A 24,950-nucleotide genomic window follows, 5' to 3' on the forward strand; every position below is an offset into this window, starting at 1 on the left:
TGCGCCACACAGTGCTGTTCATTACTCAACCCTAATTCAGCCCCAGTGAAAATCCAAGTCCTGGCTCACTGAGGCAGGGGTCCTGCAGAAATAATAAAAGCTGAGTACACAGCTAAAGATTACATCATCATGCAAAAGCACTGAGTTCAAAGCTTCAGAGACAGCCTTGATCTGCCATTTTCTGCTTTTTTGGGATATTTTATCTCTCAGAAGTGAAAGGTTTTATATGTAAGACCCATGGATGTAGAGCACCATTGCTGTACACAACTGCTTCAGAAAACTCTCCAAGCAGGACTCCAGCCTTCCAAATCGAAATATAGTTGTCTGTGTAGGGGTTATCTTATTAAAATCAACAAGAATGATGGCAGAGAGGCCTAGGGGTCAAACCTATAACTAAATATTATTTGTATCACAAAAATGCTAATAGGAACAAAGTCACACATAGAATTTATTCTTACTCATATAAATCAATGACAAAGGTTTATCACAGAGAGCAAACCCAGAATTTTATTGAATATCATGCAACACAGGTTTTGGCTGGTAAAGAAAGAAATCTTTCACAAGAGTTGCACTAAAATTTAGACAATAACCAGACAGATAGAGAATTAGTTCCTTGGGCCTGATAAATAAACTTTTAAAATGTAATTGAAAATGGATAATGAATATTTTGGAGTGAGAAAAAAGAAGAAAGATTCTTTTAGATTTCATGAAGCACATGGAAAATGCTACTTTGAATCCTGACTTTATAAAAGTGGTCTCATAAGCCCCACCAAGTGAAAGGAAGGGAGAAGAGCACTTTAAAAAGGCAGCATCTAAAACTGCTTTTTCTCAAAGCAGTTTAGTGATTTTGGTGAGGGTAAGTGTGACATACATCAGAACTTGGTATTTGCCAAAGTTTATCAGCAGTTTGGTCAAACTGATTCAGGGAAGGACACACTAAGACATGAGCCATGCTGCTCCTGAGACAGGAAGGATGGAGAGTTGTGCTTGGCTCACTCTCTTGCTGCCTCTGGAGTGTGGGAAGAGGGAATTTTTCATTAGGGATGGATTGCAGAAGTTTCCTCTCCCTCTTCAGGCTGCCCCACCATGCAGGGAATGAGTGCTGGGGCTCTGGTGTTGTCACTCTGGCCCTGCACCTAAATCAAAACCAAACCAAGCACACCTTGACATATCTGTATGATGTGGGGGCCAGTTTGTTTTCTTACCTGCAGGGTGGAAATCACTTCATCCCCAACTTCCTTGGTGGAAACCAGGTACCGGGACATTTCGGGGTTAATGATCCGGTCTTCCTTCTCCCAGCGCACTATGATGGGTTTCTCTCCGTGAGCCGTGCAGCTCATCTCCTTCTTCTGGCCTTGAGTTGCCAGGGTGGTGTTTGGGTAGGAGGTTATCATAGCTGGAACTAGAAACAGACAGAACAAAACAAAGCAAGGTTGTTCCTCAGGGAGCTGAAGGGTTAGATGATACAAGGTTGGCTTTTCAATCTGTGTCTCACCGAGTTTGTCCATATTTAACCAGGTCGAAGTAAATGTAAAAAAGTATTTTATTTTCATTCCTGTGTTAAGAGAACTGATGGGCCTCAAAGAGAACTTAGCAGAAAGGAGTTGGAAGTGGACAATAGAGGGTGTGAATCCCAAAGGAAGCCTGTCTTCATTTGTTTTGCTGCTCACAGGGCAACTTAATTCAACATTCAGTATTCAACATAATTCAATATTCAATATTCACAGCACATAAAGGGACTTTAACTAATAAGTGTTCAGATATGTGGACAATAACGAACTGATAAAAATGTCTGCTTCCTTCTGATGAGCTGCTGTTCTACTTGCTGACTGTTATATGTTTTACCAGTGTGTGTGACAGTAATGATCTATCAAAATGAGGGCTCAATTAAGCCAGGAGCTGCACAAAATTAAAAGAAAGGCTCTGCACCAAGGAGCTTACAGACCATGGATGTGTTGAGTGCGTAGCTGAACTGTGCTGAACTGAAAGTATAATTAAACTGACAATAAACCTAGCTAGATTCGAGTTTTTATTGTACTCAGAAGGTTTTTGCAGAACAGTTTGGACATACCTGTCAACTTTATTAACCATTCTTTTAAAAAGGGCTTAAATTTTAATGTTGAAAAAAGTACTCTCTTCTTAGCAAGAATAGTCTTAAACCTGAAGTATTTTCATGTTTTGGAATTAAAATTTCCTTCCAAAGAGGAAGAAAAAAAATCCTTGGGATGCTTTATTGCAAATCCAAAACATCTTTGAAACAGGAGGATCTCTTGGGTGTCCTTCCCTCCCCACATGGTTTGTCCACCAATGAATGGCACCTGGATTTCTGTCTCTAGAAAGAATCAAAACACACAAATCTTTCAGTTCAGGCCCAGGAGAAGCTGGAGAGCCTTGGACAGCACCCAGAGCTGTTCTTTCTGAATAAATCTGTCCACTCTTCTGGAGCATATGATGCATCAGCAGTGAACCCCCTCCCTGAGCTCTTGCCCTCCAGGGCTGCCTCCTGCAGTAGCCCCGGTCCCTTGTTTTTATGCATGAGTGGTTGCTTCTTCTTATCAGAACAACTCACTCCTTCCATCTGAGCCTCTCTGGGTCCTGTTCTAATCAGATGACACTGGCAGAGGATCTGATTTGAGGCCTTCCCAGGCTTTCCCCTTGCATAGGTTGTGTTTGTTGCCACACAGCAGAATAAAACCCCTTATTTAAATAAATTACTTTAATTGCCAGCCCGTAATGTTAATGCTTGGTGGCATGACCTTTTCACATGCCAGAGCTGTTAATGCTTGCAGATGACAATATGTCAGGATGCAGTCCTTTCTGTTCAAAGGCTTCCTCCCAAACCAAACTGATCTGGAGATTAACAGGGCCTGTGGAGCCGTGAGTTTGAGTTACCAATGGGATCTAATTCCAGGAGGAACTCTGAGAAAGATCTTGTGTGAGGCAGGAGGCTCCTCATGCACTAGTGATGAAGTACCTCTTGTTTAACTGTTTGGGTATCAGGTACTCATCAATTTTTATCCAAGAGGGGAATTTGAAGAGAAGAAATTATGAATAATCAAAATAGAAAATTAGGATGAGTCTGATTCCATATTCCAGAGAATGGAAATAGCCTCAGTTTCATCGGGTGTGTGCCCACGTACCCACAAGGAGGTTCCTTTTAGAAAGCTGTTTTTTCTGTGGCCACCTGCTTGTTCCTCCAAACCCAGAACAACCAGGGCTATGCAAGATCACAGAATCATTTAGATTGGAAATTACCTCCAAGACCATGGAGGCCAAGCTGTGCCCAAGCCCCAATGTGTCACCACCCCAGAGCATTGAGTGCCATGTCCAGGCCTTCCGTGGACACCTCCAGGGATGGGGTCTCCAAACTCCCTGCCAATGTCTGAAAACCCATTCAGTAAAGAAATTCTTCCTGAATTTCTCTCTGAAACAGTCCCATACATCCTTTTATGCATTTTGTTCAATAGGAGACCCCATTCAAAAGAGTGCCAGGCTTTTGAGGAGTCCACATTACCATCATGAATTTGTGCCACCTCCTTTGTTCCTTCCACGATGTCCCCAGCCTCCCACACGTCCCTTCCTCTGCACATCTCTCTCCCCTCATCACAACAGGCTCCAGTCCCCTTCACCTGTCCTTTCTTCCTGCTTCCACCTCCTCAGGTTCTCACATCCCCTAATCCCTACACCTTTATACTTTCCTCTTCCAGCTTCATTTCCTGTCCCTAATTAAATCAGTCAACCCCCAAGCCACCTAGAGGGTTTTCCCTACAGCTGCAGTCGTCCTTCCTATCAATATGTCCTCCTTGGAGTTTCCCTGGTGATGCTGAAAATGTTCTGAACCCACACAGGAGATGAGGGGTGAGGGTTTTGTGCCTACCCACGAGGTACCAGAGCTCCCTGCCCTGGCAGGTCCATCCTCCTCCTGCTTCACAAGCAGGAGCACACAGAAAATGGGACATATGGACTTGGATTGAAATCCCACAGCCATCCAGGAGCCTGTCCCAGTCACTCCTGCCTCTCTTCTCTGGGGGTACCAGTCGTTGGTTTCTCTGGGTCAGGATTGAAGGCACTTGAGATGGTGTTTCATGTTCACACTCAGGTGTTTATTATTTCTTATCAGTAAAACAGTCTCACTGCTGTGAGTTCTGCAGCTTTTCATCAGAAGGCACAAAATGGCAACAATCTCTTGTTCCAAGGACTTTTAAGACTAAACTATCCAATCAGAACTGACACCTTTTACCCCAATAACTGATCCCACAGAGCTGCAATGGGGACTTTTCTGCCCAATTACAAAATGCCACCCAAACCCATGGAGAAGAAGGAAGAAGAAGCATGAAGAAGAAACCATGGACAACACCCTGTGCCCTCCATCTTGCTGCCATCCAAAACATACTAAAAATTCCAAAACCTAAATTTCTCACCAAGTGATACACCTACACTGCTCTCTATAATCTATTTCACACTTTTGTGGATTCTGGTCTATCTTGAAGTCTGGGAAACTTTCTCCATGAGTGAGGGTCAGAGTCAGTGCTGCCCTGGGGGTCAGGGCACCCCAGAGTGGACACAGAAATATTCCCTGTGCCCTGGGTTTCCACACTCTTCCAGCTCCTGCACTGGGTGACAGTTCCAAACCAAATCCCATGACTCTGTATCTTTTAAAAACCAGAGGCTTCCTTGGCCAAGCTCATTTCCTCCCCCCCCCCCAACAAACTTTCTTAATAAGAGCAGCATAAAAACATGTAAAGAAAGATCACTTTATTCCTCAGATACAGCTTTATCCCTGCTTATCCTTCCCTTCTCCTCACATAATCTTCCACATGGATTCTTTATTGCCATAGCAATGCCTCACAGCTAAATATTTCCCCTTCCTCCAAAGCTGATTTTTTTACTCTTCACAATTTATCTCCAATGATTCTAAACCATAAGCTCTTCTTTTTATCTTCCTCTATGTCAAAAGATTTCTGGTAACAAAGCCACATTCCCAAGGATATTTTAGGCAACATATTTCTTCATCCTTCAACTATCTTTAATCAAATTACTGATGCAAATAACTGAGATAAATATGCTGGTTCTTTAGTGACAAAATACTCTAGAAAACTGTAAATAAGCAAGCTAAATCTGCACTACATATGCATGAGATATTCTCTTAGGATGTCTTAAAAATAAGTGAAGGCATTTAGAAATGTATCAAGATGATTCAGATGCCATATTAAGTGTGGCTGTGCCTTATATCTCTTCAAATGCGCATTATATACAGACACATAATTATATTTATAGATATTTATATGAAAGAATTTTGTGAGGGAAGGGGATGTTGCTGTGCAAGTTTAAGGAATGGAGATTGCCATGTTCCACAGTTTTGGAGTAGTTTCACCATGGGACAAATTAATCCAGTTCTGTTTTCTCTGGGGTTCTCCATGTCTGAAGCCATGGGGTGCTGGGCACAGTTAGAGATCTATTGGTCAAAACTGGACAAAGTAGAGGCTACAATTTCTAAATCATGGCAATTTCCATTTTCAAGGTATTCATATCTCTGCTAGCAGCATTAATTCAGGAATTTTCTCTGTCTAGAGTTGGGCTTTCTTTTGGAAAGCTGATTAATTTGCTGCTTTGCACAGGTGAACCCGTTGTCTTCCCCTTTCTTCATGGAAACCCAGCAAGAAATATTTTAAAAACATTCTTCTTCTTCTTCTTCTTCTTCTTCTTCTTCTTCTTCTTCTTCTTCTTCTTCTCCTTCTTCTTCTTATTATTATTATTATTTATTGTAGGACTAATATTATTGCTATACTAACACATATCAAAGTATTAGATTGTACAATCATATTAATTAGCAATTTTTATGTTAATAATAAATTCTTCGTGATAAAATGATTGCTTTATAGTACTACCAACTTCGTTAAAATCAAAGTGCAAAATTCAGTAGTCAGGGTTATCCTTAAGAATTGTGAAAGGCTCAGACAAAACAAGAACTTTTTGTCCTGCTCATGAAGAAAACTGAATCTGGGCCTTTCCTAAGATTCAGTAAAAATTACTTAATCTGACTTATTTTTTCTCTGCTACTGCTGAGTGTTTCATCAGGAACTGAGTCCAAATTAAAATGAAAATATTTAATTACTTTGATAAAGACCAATCTCATTATCCAGATTAACAAGACTGTAGGAAGTTGAGTAAAGCTTGTGAAGGGTATCAGAAACTTTTGAATCCTTTTAGAATAAGTCTTTATGAATTAATAAAAAACAAAAATTCACATCAATTTTAAAAATTATATAGAGAGCTGGGGTGGAGGGAGGTATTTTTTCTCTCTTTCACCTCATAGATGGGAATAGCCACATTGGAAAAAGCAAATTAAAAATCTCCCTTTCAGTTTGTAATTAAACACTTAATATCCATATACCATTCAGAAAGGATTGTAAGACTCAAGTTCTCAGTATTTTCAAGAATTCTGGTCCTTTCTAACCCAAAACCATTCTGGGATTCTCCTGGTCTGATGATCTCTGGCCTGGCAGAGTGTTCTCATATTTTGCCTCTATCACTGGATCATGCTTGAACTGACCAGTCTGGGGAAATACCTGTAACCAATGTTTGCAGATTTATCTTGCTAACATTGAGAAAATATTGAAAAAATGAGCTGAAATTCGAGTTTAACATTTAAGCCAAATTCAGCTCTCCTTTCATTCTGCCACAGTGAGGACACTTCTCTCCATCACAAATGGGATTTTCCTACCTCAGAAATTCACTTTTCTTCCATCTGCTTTTGCTCAGGCAGAGAAAGCTCATGCAAACACATTACTTGTATTTAAGTGAGCCTAGCTGTCACACTTTTATGTGTTGATCTATATATTTGTTAGTTTATTTTCAAATTTAGTAGACTTTCAGGAGTCAGCAGGAGCTTTGCTAAAATTTGTAACTTCAGTTTTTCCTTTCTGATAGGAGACATTTGGGTTTACTTAAATATCATCTCTATGGAATTCAAATGGTGAAGAAAAGAGAATTTTGAATCAATAGGATTTCCCAAGCACTTCAGTTTAAACTCATAGCTCCTTGGTAAAGGTCAAGCCTGTTCAGCAGGTGAAAATCATGCACTTAATCCTCATCCTCAGGAGATGTTTAAGATAAGGAAACAAATTCTGTGTCTCAGAGGCTTAAAGAAATATGTAAACACGCAAAAAAATCCCATTTTTATGTATAGAAGTTATTATAGATAATAATAATGGGCATACAATTAATGACAACTTCTTTCTACCAATACTCACTAATTTTGAAAATTAACTTTACATTTTGGACCTATTCGTGTTTGTTTGTTGTGAAAACCTCCTCAGAGACATGTTCTTTTAGGATAAATATTTAAAAAATTGTATTTGAATTATTTAATCTCTTCATGAAGTTGATTTTAGAATGGAGTATTTTATTGCTTGGAATCATTAAAGAATTTTTTGTTCAAGCAATACAATTCCCAGATAGAAACCATTCTGGGTGAATTGTGCCTGTAGTCAATATGGCATGAATTTCAAATTTAAAAAGCCAATGTTTTGAAATTAATAGCCATTGATATTCCAGATTAGAAAAAAATTTAATTTCAAACATGTAAATCTGAGAAATTTGAGAAGTAAAGATTTGATGAATTCATATGTCAGACTGAATTACTTACTCAGCTTTAGTTTCAGAAATCTGTAGTGTATAGAGAATAAATTCCAAAAATTTATTAATAAATATATTCCTGAAAATATTTAAAAATAAAACTTAACAAAGAAAATTACCTTCTACCCCAAACCTGCCCTAAAAGGAAACCAGTAGCTTTTTTACAAGTTTTTGTGTAAATGAATTACTGGACAAAAGGCAAGACATTCATTAGCAGTTCTATTAACAAAATAATTTTCTGACAGAAAAGTATAAAAACCAGCACTGCTGTGTAAAAAGAGAGGCATTAAACACAGAAATGGCAGGTCCAATGCCTTATAAATTTGTATTTCAAATCCAATAACAAAACAAGAGACTCAGTTGTTTGTAAAAACTGCCTTATTAGGACACCCATACAAGGTAATCTTCAGAGAAAAAAAAAATCTAAAAATAAATAATACTGAATGGGAATGACTATGGCTTCTGTGCATCCTCAAACACCATTTCAGCCAAGTTACTTTGATTATAAATATTATTCCAACATGTGTTTCCAGGCTTGAGCAGGCCCTGTTTGATGCTGAGCTGGAATAAAGTGACAGTGATGTCTGGAGTCCTCGCCAGCTCCACCAGCGCCTCCTGAGCTGATTGAGTGTGTCAGGGCAAAGGCTGTGAACATTTAGGGTTCATATCTTATTCACTCAGAAGTGGTTTCAGGTCACATTAGAGGAAGAGAAGTTGATTTATTTTGCATGACAACTATGAATTTTAACCAAAAGATGCATTAATAAAATAAAAAAAGGCTTTTCTCTCAAATCACAGAGGCATTTTTTGCCTCTTCCTGAGGTCTTTTCTTGAATTAGTTCTGTGTTTGTACAGTGCAAACTGATGGCTTCAGATGATACACAGGAGACCAGCAGCTGCTGCTGCTTCTTGGGCTTTCCTTTGACTTTGACATGGCTCTGAAATGAATGTGACTTTCTCTTGCTTTGCCATGCACCTTCAATTCCCCTTTTGTCCAACTGCACTTCCAGTAACCAAGGGAAGGGAATGGGGGATGATAAGCTGACAGCTTTGTTCCCTGCAGCAAGCTGTACTGAAAGCCTGTGGAAATGAGTTACAAACTGTGGGAACTCACACGAGGCACTGGGAAATCAGTCTCATCAAAGCTTGGCTAATTGTCAAAACAAAAATTAGTGATCGAAAAACCATTATGTTACCATGTATGTAATTGGGATTTATGGAGACTTAGACAAAGATCATCTTCCCATGGAAGAAATTTATGACCAATATTAGTTTTACCAACATTGACATTGTTGGGAAGCCTAAAAATTATCACCAGAAACATGTGTCCATTAATTAGAAATTCCTTGGGCCACTTTCTGTTCCAAATCAATTATGATCTTTAATCAGCCTGTTATAAAAGCCAGGCTGGAAAGAGCAGGAATGTTAAACAGTGAAAACTAGCAATACATAATTTTAGATAACTTCTCCAATGCTTTGATCTTAAATTGAATTCAGTCTGCCATCAAGATGGCATCAAGTTTTAATGTGAAATGAGAGGGTTACTGCTATCATAATTGTAAAGCACAGCACTCTAATTTTTGGTGACTTACTGAATGCAAATCAGTTAAAAACAGAAACTGGAATCCCATGGGACAGTGGGGTTTTTTTAAGGTTTTATTTTTTTAAACAAGTTTTTATGCTTTAAACTCTCTATTTGTGTCTTTTCATTAAGATCACCTGAACAATTTACAAGTTTAAATGGAAAAAAAAAAAAAAAGGCAGAAAGTGACTGGAAAACACAAGCTTTAATCAGGCTCTATTTTATGACCCAGCAGCTCCCGTAAGTCTTTTAGATTTTGGAGGCTGTGAAGTGACATGTGTAAATGTCCCTCCCTGGGGAAGAGAAGCAAACACTAATTGGGGTATTGACAGGTTTAAATGAAGCAGAAACACACCAAGAAACTCTGGCTCCAACAGAAATGAGTATTGGGGAGTGGGGCATGCCGGGACATTAATGGTTTTCATTCACTGCTCACTCATGCAAGTAAATATACTTTTAAGCACAGTGACCTGGGTCTATAACAGCTCAGTTCTGAGCTAAAAAGCCATGAAATGCTATCTGCTGATGTATAAGAAACAGGGCTCTGCTAGAACCAGTCTCCTCTGGCTATCCAGAGGGAATTATAATTTTATTTTCTACATAGTTGCAGATAGACCAATATAATCTGGTACTGTGATGGTAGGAACAGACTCTAATGTATTTAAATCAGCAAGACACAACACTGTATATTTAGCAGCCACTCTCTATATGAATTTATTAGCATACCCAATATAAATAAATACATTTTCTGCATATTAACACTGACAGAGAGGTGTTGTTGCATTGGGTGAATATTCAAAAGCATTCACCTGGGCACAGGGGCCAAGCATGGTTATAAAACCCATGAGTGGTTCAACACAACTGGTCCTCAGGTGGCTAAAAATTAAAGAATATTTCTGTACTGGGCAGGGGACAAAAAAAGGCCTTCCATTGGGCCCCATCTGTCTTGTTTTAAAGACAACAAACACCTCCTTAAAAGGACCTCAGGGTGAGCTGATCAGACTTTTGCAACCAACCTTCAGAATTCCAGCTTAAACTCAGGGAAATCAAGTGCTAAAGGTTTGATCTCAAACTCCACATTCTCTTAACTAAGGAGATTCAGAACATTAATAAATGCTACAATCCCAGGTAAAACAGGAAGGGAGATTCAATGAGGGAGAATAAAATCCTAATAAAAATCTCAGAAGGTACCTATTTTAGTTTTATTTGGTTTATCCAGTAAAAATTCTGCCCCTTTTTAGAGAGACTATCTGGGAATAATAGTTTGGGAATGGTCTGACCACTTTGGTCTGCTTGTTTCTGCAAAACCAAAACCTTAATTCTCCATCTATTTTATCTTTTCTTTTCCTCTATATGGTCCAGTTTCTGCTTTTAATGCCCATCATGCCACAAGTTTCTACAGGGAAAGCAAATCTCAATAAAAGCAGAAAAATTCCTGAAGAGGTGGGAACCATCTTAAAAGTTGTACAGTGTAGGAAAAGCTGATTAACGAGCTAAAAAAATAAATAAATGAATTAAATTAACAATTAATTAATTAAAATTTAATAATAATAAATTAATAATTTTTAAATTAACAATTTTTTAGTACCTGTCTCATGGAAATAGGGAATTACTAGCAAAGTGAAACAAACAGGGCTTAGAGAAACAAAATATTTATAAAGATATTAAATGTAATACTTTTTGAGATACAATCACCCATAAATTAGAAGCAGCTCTTACAGCAAATAAAAATCAGAAAGGGAAACTTTTCTCACTTTTATGAAATCTAAAATTAGGAACCTTCCTTGGGAATTTTTTGGTGATTTTTTACATTCCTTGTTATTGTGTCTTTGCAGAGTTTTATCAAATTTGAATTCTAGGCCTTTTGTGCTGAGTATTTTGGGGCTGTTTCACTGAATAGTTAACACTTCCAGACAAAAGCAGAGGCTGAGAATTTGGCTCCAGTGTTCAAATGTCTGAGGCCAGAGGAAAAGCACCCTAATTTGGACCTGGATTATAGTTATTTTGGCTCATTCAGAGCTGCCAATGTGCTCATCCAGCTGGGAGCCAGAGAACAGCTGAAAAGAAGTTTTAAAGGTGAATTTCACAGTGCTGATGTTGACAGTGCTTTGCTGTACAGGGGCCCTAGGGATTTATCACCTCTATAACTTAGGTCAAGGTGTTTTTATGCCTGCACATGCACAGGCACATGTGTGTGAATGAGTAAAAAAAATGGGAAAAAACCAGTAAATATTTTCCACAAAGACAAACAAGGAGAATTATTGTATCACCTGGGAGAAAAAAAAAGGGCAAAGCAACCCTCACTGTCTCCTTCCCTTGACTTTCAGCTGTCCCACGCATCCCTCTTTTCAAAATGTTCTTAAAAAGAAATGTTTCTGTTTCTCCGGAGACCATTTTTACCCCTCAGCCAAGGGGAGGCACCATAAATACTCGTGTTTGAGGCAGGAGTAAATTATAGCCATCCATCTCCTGGACAGAGTGAGGCACAGGGCTGGGGGTCACTTTCCTTCCCACTTTCCAAGGAGTTCAAAGGACTCGGTTTATAATTTTTTTCCCCTTTAAATTGCATTTCAAGGGAATAGAAACTCCCATTACCTCTTGCATGTGCCCAAAAGCAGAGGCCAAAATGGCACTGCTGATAATGTAACCAGCAGAAAAGGAAGAAGAAAGTCGTGTTTGCAAGCAGGGTTTGACATATTGTAGATGACAGATGCTGAGTGTGATAAATGAAGCAGCTGGTTACAAGGGCAATATGAAAATGCTACTTTGACTTTTTTTAAAATCAGGTTGTCAAATGTTTCTTTGTTAATCAGATCCTTGAAACACAAAAACACAAAAGCTGTGCTTAGATCTAAGCTTTGTACCTAAATTATTAAATTATCTTCATTTGGCCTTAGGAAATACAGGAGGTTTAAGGGCTGATTTGGTCAATCTGGGTTTTGTTTTTTGAGGGTTTTTAGATTATATTTCATTATAAAAAGAATAATCACAAAGGTATAGTGTGAGTTTATACACTGTATAACAGCCTCATTAGTCACATCCCCAGGGGGATTTTATGTTCAAGTTTTATTGCTTTTTCTGTGATACATTTTAGAGTTTCTTGTAAGTTGGTAGCAAGGTTTTTAGAACCACTCCTGTTGGGGCTTTGGACTGTAAGTTATTTTTTCTTTAGAGAACAGCTAATTTCATTGACCTAAAACTTTTTATGAGAATGTGGTATCTGACAAAAGGCATTTCTCAGAAGGCTTTATTAACTCAGCATTTAAAAATCAGGCCAACATGCTCACATCTTCAAAATGAAGATTCTGGCAGAAAAGGAGAAAAGAAAAAGCTACACAAATTCGTGAGAATTCTGAAATTCGAGTCTTTTTTTCAGTCAAACAATACTGGCAAAATCACCCAAATCCATTCAAGCTAAAACACTCTAAGGGACATGGATTTCCTGGTGGTCATCTGGGAATGCATTTCCAACTTTTTAATTCTATGAGGAACTGAAGGAATAGTTTTGACAAATGGAATATAAAACAAAAGGTTCTGGTGATGTTGAATCAAAGACAGAAACTTCCTTTTTCATCATGAAGTAAAGTTATCACTAATTTCTAGTTATCTTCTAGTCAGCTTCTTATTCAATGAACTTCCCCATGGATGAATTATTCTGTTTTTTGCTAAAAAGAGACAGCTGCAGTGATGGGCAGGATGGTGTTGTGTTGTAGATCCACACTGCTCCTCCTCTGCAAATAACTGCTCTAACTACCCCCTTCTGTAGCTGTAATTAAAAATTTATCATATTACCTAAGGCCCTGGAAAAAAAATCATCCTGAGATTTAATCTGGAAAAGCTCCTGCATTTCTGCTCTCTTTTAACCGAAGGAAAATCTGTCTGTTGTTTGGAATTTAGCATGAAAAATCCCTCATTGTTGAGGTGCTACACCTTTGTCCCACAGTGTTTCACGGGGAATTCACAGTGGAAAATGCTGGAAAATGATGTGACTTTTAAACTTTCCTTACCAGTAAGACAAATTGAAGTAATAACAGCATCAGCAGGATGCCAAACTAATAACTGGATATGAATGTTCTAACAAGGAAGATGCTGCCACTGTCAAAGCAGCTGCAACTACAACTCCAAACTGGGGATGCCTCAGGTTTGAGCTTTTCTATTTTTCACATTCTGTGCTGCTTTAGTATGTGGGTCTGGGTTTCATATTATGGGATAGTGAGCTCTGTGCACAGAGCAGGGAGACAAAACAATTCCTGCTCCAGCTGGGCACCAAGGACAAATGATCCAAATCTCAGCCCAGGAGCACAAACCCCGTGGGCTGGAGAGAGAAAAACAAGCAGGGTGGGACTGCCTGGGCTAAAGCTGGAATGGGACAATGAACTGCAAGGTGCAAATGGAGCAGAACTGATCCCAGGGACAGAGCCCGTGCCCGGCCGTGCATTTTGGGGCCATTTTGGTTCATCTTGGGTGCAGCCCTGGCTGGGCTCTGGTGCTGCCCAAGGTGCATCCATGGAGGAGATCCTGTGAATAAATCCCTGCTTTATTCTTTAGCTCTGCTCTAGGTCAGCCTTCCCAAGGCATCACTGGGGCAAACCCAGTGGATTCCCAGCATTTCAAACACTTGTGCAAAGAAAAGAATGATAAAAGCAGATTGTTTCTCCTGCCCAATTTATTGTCTTTTCCTTCTTTTCCCTCCAATAAATGGGTCATTGATAACATTGAGCAACTTCAGGTCATCCTGTGCACATCAGGTTTTGCCCTCTCAATTGTAGGAAAGAAAATGAGGGATTGTTCAACCAGGCTGCTTTGTCCAAGTTTCCAGCTGCAACAATTGTCTAAAAAAGTTTGTTCCATATTCCTTTAGTATGGAATCGTGGAACTTGAATTATAGAAGTCTATTTTCAGGAGTAACTACTGAGACTCTACTGCATCACAATCAATTAGGTTGGAAAAGACTTCCAGTCAAATCTCTAATCTACTGGTTGCCTTATAAAATACATAAAAATCTATATAAATAAATAAATATGTATATGTATATATGTATATAAAAGATATCTCCTTCAGATTAATTGATATGGATTTTAATTTTAAAAAGAAAATTTAAATGGCAAATTCAAGCATCCAAATTTCAGTAACTGAGACATCAAGCAGTCTCCAGTGAGACTGTTGTGATCATGTTTGATAATACATTGTTTAATTACACAAACATTGTTTCCCCACAAGATAAGTTCCTCTTTACTAGAGGGACTACCTGGTGCTCAGGGTTATGAAGTTGGTGAATGATACTACTCCTATTATTGCCTTATTTTTGAGCACTGGATTAGAAAATAGTAAATGAAATGAAGTCCTTTGGCTAGTCCTTGCTGAATGCCACATTGGATACTCTCATTTTACCCTTTTTGTGTGGCAAAATTAAGAATTTCTAGACTGCTGCCTCTCACCTTCTTTCAGTGATGTTGGTTTCCTTCACTTATTTTTAAGTGTTCAAGTGGCTTTGCAGAATTGCTGAACACCCCTGGGTGCAGCTAAACTCTTCCTAAAAATATACCCTGATTGTCTACACAGTAAATTATTCCTCAGATAATTTATGGGTTATGTTTTTTGTCTTTTGAGGTAATTTCATAGATTTAAACTCGTACTTCACACAAGTTTTCTGAGGATAACTTGGAAGCATCTTACAGTGTGTGATTCCTGAAATGCTCCTATATTTGTGCTGGGTGCTTGACTCAGTTGCCCTGTATAAGCAGAGTGCCCAGAATTGGTCTTAAAAAAAACCAGCTCATTAAGAAGCTGAACTCTGGTGAACTGGTAAAAAAAAAAATAAATATATATATATAAATTCAACCAAATCTGCAGCACTAAAGAAAGGAAAATCCTTCTCAGCCCTCTGTCAGTTAAATACATTTTTTTAATGCTGCTAACAAATAATAATCCTTTGATTTCCCATCCTGAAGATTGCAAAGTTGCTGGCAGCTCCAGTAACTCTTCCAATTTCTATTGCCAGCTCTGCCAGTCTCTCATAAATCTCACTGCTCTCTTCCACCTCTGTCTCCAGGCTGTTCCTTGCCTCAGATTTTGCCAGAATAAATTCTGGTAATGTCACAAAACATCCCCCCCTCCTGCCTGAGAAGGCCCCTGTTGTGGTGTTTAATTAGATGGTGTTCTTTGCAGGAATGGAAATTTGAGGCAAAGAGGTGAAGAAAGGGTCACTGGTAATTTATTGTGTGTGCCAGGGCTGAGGGAGCTGGTAACTGCAACACTGTAAACCTGAATAATGACTTGTGGAGGAGCACTGGAAGGTTTGGAACTGCAGGTGAAAAAAGAGAGGAATCTGAATCCTTATCTTAATCTTACTGAATCCTCTCAGGAAGTGGAAAACCAGGTCATCTGTCAAGAATTCCCATGGCATTATTACTGGTAAGGAAAGATATAATTCAAAAGCAGCCTCTGAGATGGTTTTCTCTTGCTCCTTTGGGATCACTTAGAACCACAAAGTCCAAACATGTAAACTAAGATATTACTTTGGAGACTTTCACCTTTAAATTTCTAAAATATTTGCATGCCAGGTCTCTTGGGCTTGCTGCAGGAAGGCTGATTGGCTCATGTATACCTTTGATATAAAGGAACATCAGCATCAGGAGCACAGAGATTTTGAAATTACCACTGAATGGTTTGGGTTGGAAGGGACCTTCAATATCATCTCATTCCCACCCCCTGCCATGGGCAGGGACAACTTCAACTATCTCAGTTTGCTCCAAGTCCTGTCCAAACCTGGCCTTGGACACTTCCAGGGTTCCAGGGGCAGCCACAAAACTTCTGGGCAACCTTTTCCAGTGTTTCATCACCATCACAGGCAAGAATTTCTACATAAGATTTAATCTAACCCTGCCCTCTGGCAGTTTGAAGCCATTCCCTGTGTGCTGTCCCTGCATCCCCTGGCAATTGTCTCTCTCCAGCTTTCCTGGGGCTCCTCCAGGCCCTGCAAGGCCGCCCTGAGCTCAGCCCAAAGCTTCTCCTGTGCAGGTGAGCAATGCCAGCTGTGCCAGCCTTTCCTGCCAGCAGAGCTGCTCCATCCCTCTGCTCATCCTGGAGCCTCCTCTGGGCTCTGCAGCAGCTCCAGCTCCTCCCTGCGCTGGGGCAGCTCTGCAGGTGGGAAATCACCTGTGGGGACACAGGGACAGAGTCTTGATGGAGGAGAAATTTTGGGTATCTCCCTTTGTCTGCCTTGCTGCTGATGGCTAGTTACTAAATTACTAATTACTGCATGACTAAAGCAGTATTCCTGTTATCATCAGAGCATGTAAAAACAGAATCTTGTGGGTTATAAAAGCTCAGCTCTGGAGATGAGGGTACTGATGGGTCTTTGGGGAAGCTGTTTGCCAGCAGGTCCCACATCACCCTGCAGAAGAGGCAGCCCTGGAGGAGGAAATCTTCTGTCATCTCCATAACCAGCAGCCTTTTGTGTCCTGGGGAGAACTGTTCCACCTTTCTGTGCCTGCAGAACCCCGTGGCTCTGGGCAAGGATTTTGCGCAGCTTCCTTCCAGCAGGAGAATAATCTTGTTTTTCAGTTCGGTGGTGAAAGGAAAACAGGAAAACCCAAAATACAGAGCCCAATAAATCTCCACTTGAGTTCAAGAGGAAAAGTGCAGAAGATGGTAATGCTGCCAAAATCCATGGATGGCAAAAGGAAGAGTTCAGTCCTTCTTAGGGAACAGCTCTGCTATTCTGTCAGCAGCAAAACCCACAGGCTGGCCAGGGGCGTGAAAATTTTGCTGCATCATGAAAAGGATGAAAATGAGATTGCTCAAATGAGGCCCCATGACTGATATTCTGTTTCCACAGAGGTCAAGGGTAACTGGCACTGACTTTCACTTGAGCAGGATTTAATTTGTTAAAATAAGAGTTACAGTGGCAAGTTGCTTACAGTCTTAGTACCCAATCCTCATACAAGCTAAAAGGGAGATGCTGAAGGAGAACTTCTGGATCTTAAAAGGATTAATTCCTTTCTGTCTATTTTTAATAAATAAGAGAAAATAAAAATCTCCCAAGGTGCTTTATATTGCCTCTTACTGTGCATATCCTGAATTCATGACTAATGCACTTGAATTCAGTCACAGGATATGCTTTAAACAGTTCAGTGCTGCATTATGTGCTGCACTCGAGATGTTCAAGATCTTAATTATTTGTTCTGTTCAGTATCCCTCACCCAAGAGCTAATGACAAATTCTGTCGTGATGGCATTTTTTATGATACACATAGCTGTGACACATGATAATTTCACAATCATTTCGAGACACCATGTGGTTTCTTTTGACATTTTGTGACAGGCTGTGTTATCAAGCACAATTGTTTGCACAGGAAACAACTGTAGCACGTGGTCCTTGGGACATTATGTTATCTCCTGATAATGATGTCATTAACATGTGTATACTATAATTAATGACTACAAGAGCGATTCATTTGAGTAAGGCTTATGAATCCATTTCATCTAAAAAGGGAAAGAAAACCTATAATCATTTGGGCTCAGATCCTGAAAGCTACTTACTTGCAACCTGCTGCAGCTACGCTGGGTGACCCGTTAATTGAGGCATATTAACCAAGAAGCATTTATTTCTCAGTTATATTACAGAAGCTTAGATTAGAATCATTATCATAATGATTGTTCTAATAGAGATCAGTGAGGGAAACAGGAACCTAGCAGTGCTCCAAACCCCTTTGTCACCCCATCTCCTACCAAGGGGAGCCAGGAAACAATTACAGTTCATCAGTGTGCACGGTGAAATAATGAAGCTGGAGACGTGGAGAGCAAAGCTGCTGCAGCTCAGGCTGTCCCCTCCTGCTCCTGCAGCCCCAAGACAGAAAACACTCTCCTCACATCCTTGTCTGCATGGAAAGCAGCCTGTCACAAAGGCAGTTCAGACATGGGAAGCATTTTTATGTAAGAATCACAGAATTACAGAGTGGTTTTGTTGGAAAGGACCTTAAAGATCATCCAGTGCCATGGCAGGGACACCTTCCACTGTCCCAGGATGCTCCAAGCCCCAATGTCCAACCTGGCTTGGACACTGCCAGAGATGGGACAGCTTCTCTGGGCATCCTGTGTCAGGGCCTCACCAACCTCACAGTAAAAAATTTCTTTCTAACCTATTTTTCTTTCTAACCTATTTTTCTTTCTAACCTATTTTTCCCTATTTTGAAGTCATTCCCCCTGTCCTGTCACTCCACTTCCTGATGAATTGTCCCTCTCTGGCTTCCTCTTAGGCTTTTGCCATCATATTTTTGCCAATATATTTGATGGTTCAATGTCTTGATGTAAGTCCTGCCATGGTTTAGTTGTAATGTCACCACAAACTCAGTTCTGCTTCTCATTGCTTAGAGCTTCCCAAGAAAAAAATATATATTCAGACTGCCAAAATTTGCTTTCAAGCCTGATAATCCACTCTTCTCCCTTAAAGCTTCATAAATTTTACATAGATATTTTTGTGTTTTTTAGATTTTCAGAAGGTTCTATTTGGGCATGCAAAATATTTTCATGGAGATTTTTGCATGCAGGAGCAGCCGTACAAAAATAGCTGTGGGTGAATGAAATTTCCAATGAAAGTCCTCAGGAAAGTTGCCTACAATGTGTCTGCAGAAATTATGAGACTGGATCCCTGGGAAGATGTTTGAAAATTGTCTTTGTGCAGAAAAGTTACAACTGATGAAAGCGGGATCTTGCTGGATCCTCCAGAAAGATTTAAAAAAGAGCAGGATGGATCCAGGGAACCATGAGCTGAGCTGCTCCTCCCAAAGCTGAAATTCTGAATGGGGTTCAAAGATGCACAGAGCTCTATCTGGGCTTTTCCAGAAGAGAGGTGGTAGTGGGATATTTTCCTGCAAAACAGAATAATCAAAGTGGTTTTTTTGAGAGATTCTGCTGCATTCTTTTGGCTCCTTCTCTCTTTTATGGTCAGCAGTCCAGAGGACACAGCACATCCCTCCTGTCCAGGTGTTTCAGAACTATGCAAAGTCAATTTTTGTGACTTTAACTGCCTTTTACATATAATTTTCACAGAGTGACCATATGGATTATGAGTTTATGCACAAATAATTATTTATATGCACCATTATCTTTGCTCTGGAGCTTGAAACACTAAACATGTGTGTACTTAGTGGCCTTTCTTACATTTTACCTCCAGGATAATCATCACTGGATTTACTTCAGTGTGCACTAGATTTTTTTTAGTTAAAGTAAATAAAACAACAATGTGTATTTTCATGGTGTAAGCTACAAAATATTTTAAAAGTCAAGAAATGCAAAGTCAGAATTTCAGGAATGGTAAATTAGAGCAATAATTTCAATAATAGTAAATTGGAGAAATGTTAACAGGCAATGTAAGAGACATAACAAAGGAGTTAACACACAGAAATCATTCTCTCTACCTTAAAAAGATGTTTTTTTCTGTATTTGTATATGCATGTTCCATACATGTACTGCTGTATTTTAAAAATACTGTGATTATATTAAAAATAAGCAAAGTTTGATTATTCCTCCTAAAGCTCCTGATTCAGAACTAAATGTGCTTTTTTCTTCCATGCAAAAATAAGAACTGGAAAACCTAATCTTGGTCTAGAGGAACCTTATATGAATCAGTGTCTACAATTCAGTTTTTTTAAATTTTTAATTGCATTGTTTTTGTAATTGTTGGTGATAACATCCTTTATAACAACATCTGAAAAGAGAGGGAAGGGAAGGGAAGGGAAGGGAAGGGAAGGGAAGGGAAGGGAAGGGAAGGGAAGGGAAGGGAAGGGAAGGGAAGGGAAGGGAAGGGAAGGGAAGGGAAGGGAAGGGAAGGGAAGGGGAGGGAAGGGGAGGGGAGGGAAAGGGTTGAATGAGTAAAATTTGATTTAAGGCAAATGGACAATTTTCTTCTCCAGATCATTATTTCCATAGTGACAAATGCATCTGTTTAGGTATCCAATGATACTTGGGGGGGAAAAAATCCACTTGTTTTATGAGGAGAGACAAAAAAAGGTACAGATACCCTCAACTCAAACCAGTTGGATGGTTGATAACACTTGATGTATTCTGATTTCCCCTTTTCTGGGTATGAAAGCAATTGATGCTCGTGTGAGAGTGCAGCTCCTCAAGGTCACTCCCATTTCAGCATCTTTGAAATGCTCCCCTGGGTTAGTTTACATCACTCTGCACGAGAGATAGGTTGACACACTGCTAAGCTGAGCTGCCTTGGTATCAGCAATCTGGGAGTGTGTGACAGATCCCTTAAAAGCACTTAAACTCCTGTGCATTCCAAGCTAAAATATCCCTGGATGGCCCCAATTTAAACCCCTGGTCCTTCCAAGCTCCTGCATTTCACAGATTCAGCTCACTCAGACTGAAGAGCTGAAGCAAAATTTTCTTCAGGCTTATGTTTGGGCTTCATCTGTCTGTTTTCTTGTCTCCTGCTCTTGGAAGCAATTGTAATTATGCTGCAAAAAGTCAACTATTGCTCCAGTGTCCATGTGAGAGGTTTATAGTTATACAGCTAAGCCATTATGCCATAGGAATAAACTGGAATAATCAGCAAAGGAAGAAATAATCTTGAATTTGGAGAAGATCTAAGGAACTTCCTGGGAAAAGCAGCAGACTGCATGTGTATATTTATATTTAAAAGCACATTTGTAGCATCTGAAAGGCTTGCTGGCTGTCAGCAGGGCCATGGTAACTGCCCAGGTCTACAAACCTACCCCACAGTAAATGAGAGGAAATTCAGCCTCTTTAATTGTCTTTAATTACTCTGCCCATGCCCATGCTCAGCAGACACTGGGACACCCAGCACAGCCAAGCCCCTGCTCTGTACATTTGAGCCCCCTCATTCAGAAGAGAGACTGATTTATTCTGCTCCTGGGCCTTGACTGGTGAAATAAGCAGATAAAAGGGGGTAAAAGCAGATCACAGCCAAGGAAAAAGCCATCCTATCAAAGTTAAATAGTGCTTGTGCCAGCCTTCTCCTCCTGGCCAGCTTTTTCTCGCCTTTCTCAATTTTTCAATACTTCTTTAACCTTTTCTGGGAGGTCTTCCACACTGAAAGGTTTAAGAGCCCAAAGGGAGAGAGTTAACACCTCTGTGCAATGCATTATTTCCATTATATATGCAAATAAAACTCACAAGTCCTCTTTTACAGCTGTCTCTACACTGGGGAGTTCCCTGAAATAGGACTGGGAATGCTACAGGGAATCAGCAAAAACTCCTGAGGGCACCCAGAGATTATTGTGCTCTCCTGTGAAGGTTTTCCTCACTGTTTAGGTGCATTCCCATTTTCCTTAAAAGCCAGGCACTTCATTTAGCTCTTATTTAAATCTCAGACCTGGGCATTTAGCAAGTGGTAATTGGATTTTCCACAACAATATGCAACCACTTATGGAAAGTCTGTTCTCCCTTATTTCAGCTCGGCAAGTCACCACTTAAAAATCTGATAGCAGGAGATTTGCCTTGCTCAGAGTGTGGGTTTATGGCTGTAAGTGCATGGCAAGGAGCCAGCTCCTTCCTGTTGTAAATGCAACATTTAGGTTGCATTGCAAAGGAAGACAAAAATACAGCAGAGTGCTGCTTTCTTGCAGAGCACTTACAGTAATAGGCACTTATTTTAAAAGCCAGTTTTGAGATAAGACTGCAGAAGTGAGATCCTGCTGCACTATTGTGCGTGTACCTGTGGGCAATTACCCAAATCAATGGCTAGTAATTAAAAGCCAGGAAAAAATAATCATCTAACAGATGCTCCTGCTACTGCTCTGATGATTTGCAGCAAAATGGACTTATGCAATAGCTCTATTTTCTGTTTCTTTCTGATTTTAGGATCACAGGTTTATACCATCTCACTTTCAGAAATTACATTAGATCCTTTGGAACCTTTGCCCTTTGCAAGGGAAGCAAGAGAACAGGATTGTTTCTTAGGTACTTATTTATCAATATGGCAAGTCTATTAGTAGAAAAATGTTCCTGTTAGGTCACTGATGATGTGATTTTAGAGTTTATTTTAACTAATCTGAGAAAAGTTCAGGATGGGGAAATAGAACAGAGAGAACTTGCAGTGCTGACTAAAAGGCCTTTGGCATTGGCATTGCTGCTTTACCATTCATTCCCAAAGGATTACAACATTTTTTTCTTGAAAGTTTATGCCAAATTTGAAGACAACAAGAACAAAACCCCCAAACCTAAACCAAATCTAATCAGCATATGTTTAATTTCTTAAATAGCTATCTTCTTTGCTAAGCATCCTTCAGCACATCACTGATTACATGAAAGACAGCTGTGTCCACACTGCTTCTATAAATCAGGGCTCTGGTGAAAAAATGGCTGTAGGAACATAATATTTAAGCTTTTTTTTAGGTTGATCAGACTTTGGGGATTACATTTCACCAAATCACCCACAGAACCCAAGCCATTCAATGATTCTGTATTTCTCTGTTGTGAGTGGCCACACATTCATGCACATAAACACAGAAATATTGGTAATTGAGGCCTTTAATTTCCATAGATTAAACACAGCAAGAGATCTTTTACAGCCTAATAGCATTTTTTTGCAAAATGATGGATAGGAAATCTCACTAGAAGTTTAATTTGTAAAAGGAGGGAATTTAAATCTCATTGCCAATCCCTGCACACCCTGGGCTGCTCCCACCATCACCTGAGAGCACATCAGCTTGTACAAGGGAATTTTAAAGGAAAAACCTCTTTCACAAGTCAGGAATGGTGGTTGGAGCTATAAATTTATTCCCTCCCTGAAAGATCATGTCTCCTTTCTTAATTTGGTCCATAAAATTACAAAACATTGCTTTCTCATGGCAGGAATTTGTCCAGGTGGAAGCTAAATACCAAATAATTGATGACAGAGAATCTAAATTTATTGTCACAAAGACACATAACTGCCTGGACAACACAGTTCCTACATGATCAAATATTCCGACTCGGAATTGGAAAAGAAAACAAAAATTGGATGTAAGAATAATTATTCTTTGGCCTAATGGAGACAGTTACAAAAAAAATGGATGGGGTTAGATTAATCATGAGTAATTAGGCCAACAGTGAGAGCTCATTCTTTCATTATCTCCTGGTTTGACAGACCAAATCGATTCATTCCTCAGCCCTGCAGGATTCTAATAAGATTTATCTAAAAATGGAGCCGTGCTTCTTTAGTTATCTATACTGTGAGGACACTCAGAAATCAATTGCTATGGCCATAAGTGGACAATTTTTTCTTTTCAAGAAAGATAAAGCAGCATATTCAGATTTGTTAAAGTATCTCATACCCTACAAATATTTGAATGTGCAGTGGGGATGGGAGCTGATGCACTGAGCAAATCCCAATGGTCAGGGAAGTGATGGAGTAAAGGAAATGTTTCCCACCAAGAAAATAGATTGCTGAAAGAAAATCTGCATTTGCAAATTCTTTCTTCTGATTGTACCTGACATGCAAAGGTTTAACTTTTTTCATTTTTAAAATTTTTGTTTATGTTGATTATCACAGACTCTATGCACTGTGCTCAAACTGAGCACCGCTGTAAGATTTTCACAGAGGAATGTGAACAAAACCACCACACAATTTTTGAAAATCTATTTTGAAGATGAAAAGAAAGTACTACCAAAAAAAAAAAAAAAAAAAGGCTCATTATGTTTGAAGGCAAAATTGCTTTCCTTAAAAAAAAGCTTTGAGTTGCATTGATGGAAGCAGCTGTAAAAGATCATCTTTGGCTGATAGTGGCATGTGATACTATTTTTTAAAAGAAATAAACGCTTATCCAAAGCATAAAATATTTGCATATAAACTACCTTTTTTTACCGTTTTCTTTTGCTGCAGGAGAATTTATACAGAAAAATGCAACTGACTTGGCATCTGTGTCACCTGATACTCAAATGTAGTTTATGTCCTACATATTTCTTCAGATATTGTGAAATAATTTTTACTGTTTTTGTTATAACTCAGTTTAGGTTTTTCTTCTTCAAATTAAAGATGAGGATAAGCAATATTAATAAATAAATAAACAAAATGAAGAACTATAAAGAATTATGATGCAGGCCCTATGACAGCATTCATTCATTCAAAAAAAGTGAATAATCTTTTGAAATATAAGCTTTTTACTGAAAAAGACAGTGGCTAAGTCATTCAAAGTGCAGAAGAAGCTGATATGTAAGAAGAAATGTAATTTAAGACTCTGCCTACTATTTTGGCTGTTCAGAGAGCATTCTGCAAATCCTAAACTGATATAAAATAATAATGGGGAGTTCTGAGGCTTGGTCCTGCTGGAACAGGTTTATTTTCTAAATGAGATGTACCTTAAAGCTGGCAAGACTGACACAGACAAAAAGAGATGAGGGAAAAGGGAAAGGAAAGGAAAAGGAAAAGGAAAAGGAAAAGGAAAAGGAAAAGGAAAAGGAAAAGGAAAAGGAAAAGGAAAAGGAAAAGGAAAAGGAAAAGGAAAAGGAAAAGGAAAAGGAAAAGGAAAAGGAAAAGGAAAAGGGACAGTACTATAAGAGCTACCTTTTCTGAAGTGGAAATAGTCGTGTGTACTGCACTTAGCCACTAAATTAATTTACATCCCACTATTGCTTTACAATGCTCTCTTGATTTAAGTTCATTTAATCTTTGTTAGCAAGACATAGACCCAACTTTTGATGACATTGCAAATATAAAAATAAGCTGCAATAGATCCTGCATTCACTTCCTCCCCCAGAAGCCAATATTAAACCCATCA

The 24,950-nt window shown here is 39.2% G+C and overlaps 1 protein-coding gene across 4 annotated transcripts in view; it reads right to left on the reverse strand.

Annotated features, from left to right (window-relative positions):
* The window catches only part of DSCAM (DS cell adhesion molecule), a 472,834-nt gene that overhangs the window by 122,216 nt on the left and 325,668 nt on the right, over positions 1-24,950 (reverse strand). For all 4 annotated transcript variants that reach the window (XM_064705508.1, XM_064705527.1, XM_064705537.1 and 1 more), the window contains exon 12: positions 1,206-1,402. In XM_064705508.1, the coding sequence (XP_064561578.1) occupies positions 1,206-1,402 (197 nt within the window). The remainder of the gene's footprint in view (positions 1-1,205; positions 1,403-24,950) is intronic.

This window comes from Zonotrichia leucophrys, chromosome 1, assembly GCF_028769735.1.
Source record: "Zonotrichia leucophrys gambelii isolate GWCS_2022_RI chromosome 1, RI_Zleu_2.0, whole genome shotgun sequence".
NCBI lineage: Eukaryota > Metazoa > Chordata > Aves > Passeriformes > Passerellidae > Zonotrichia > Zonotrichia leucophrys.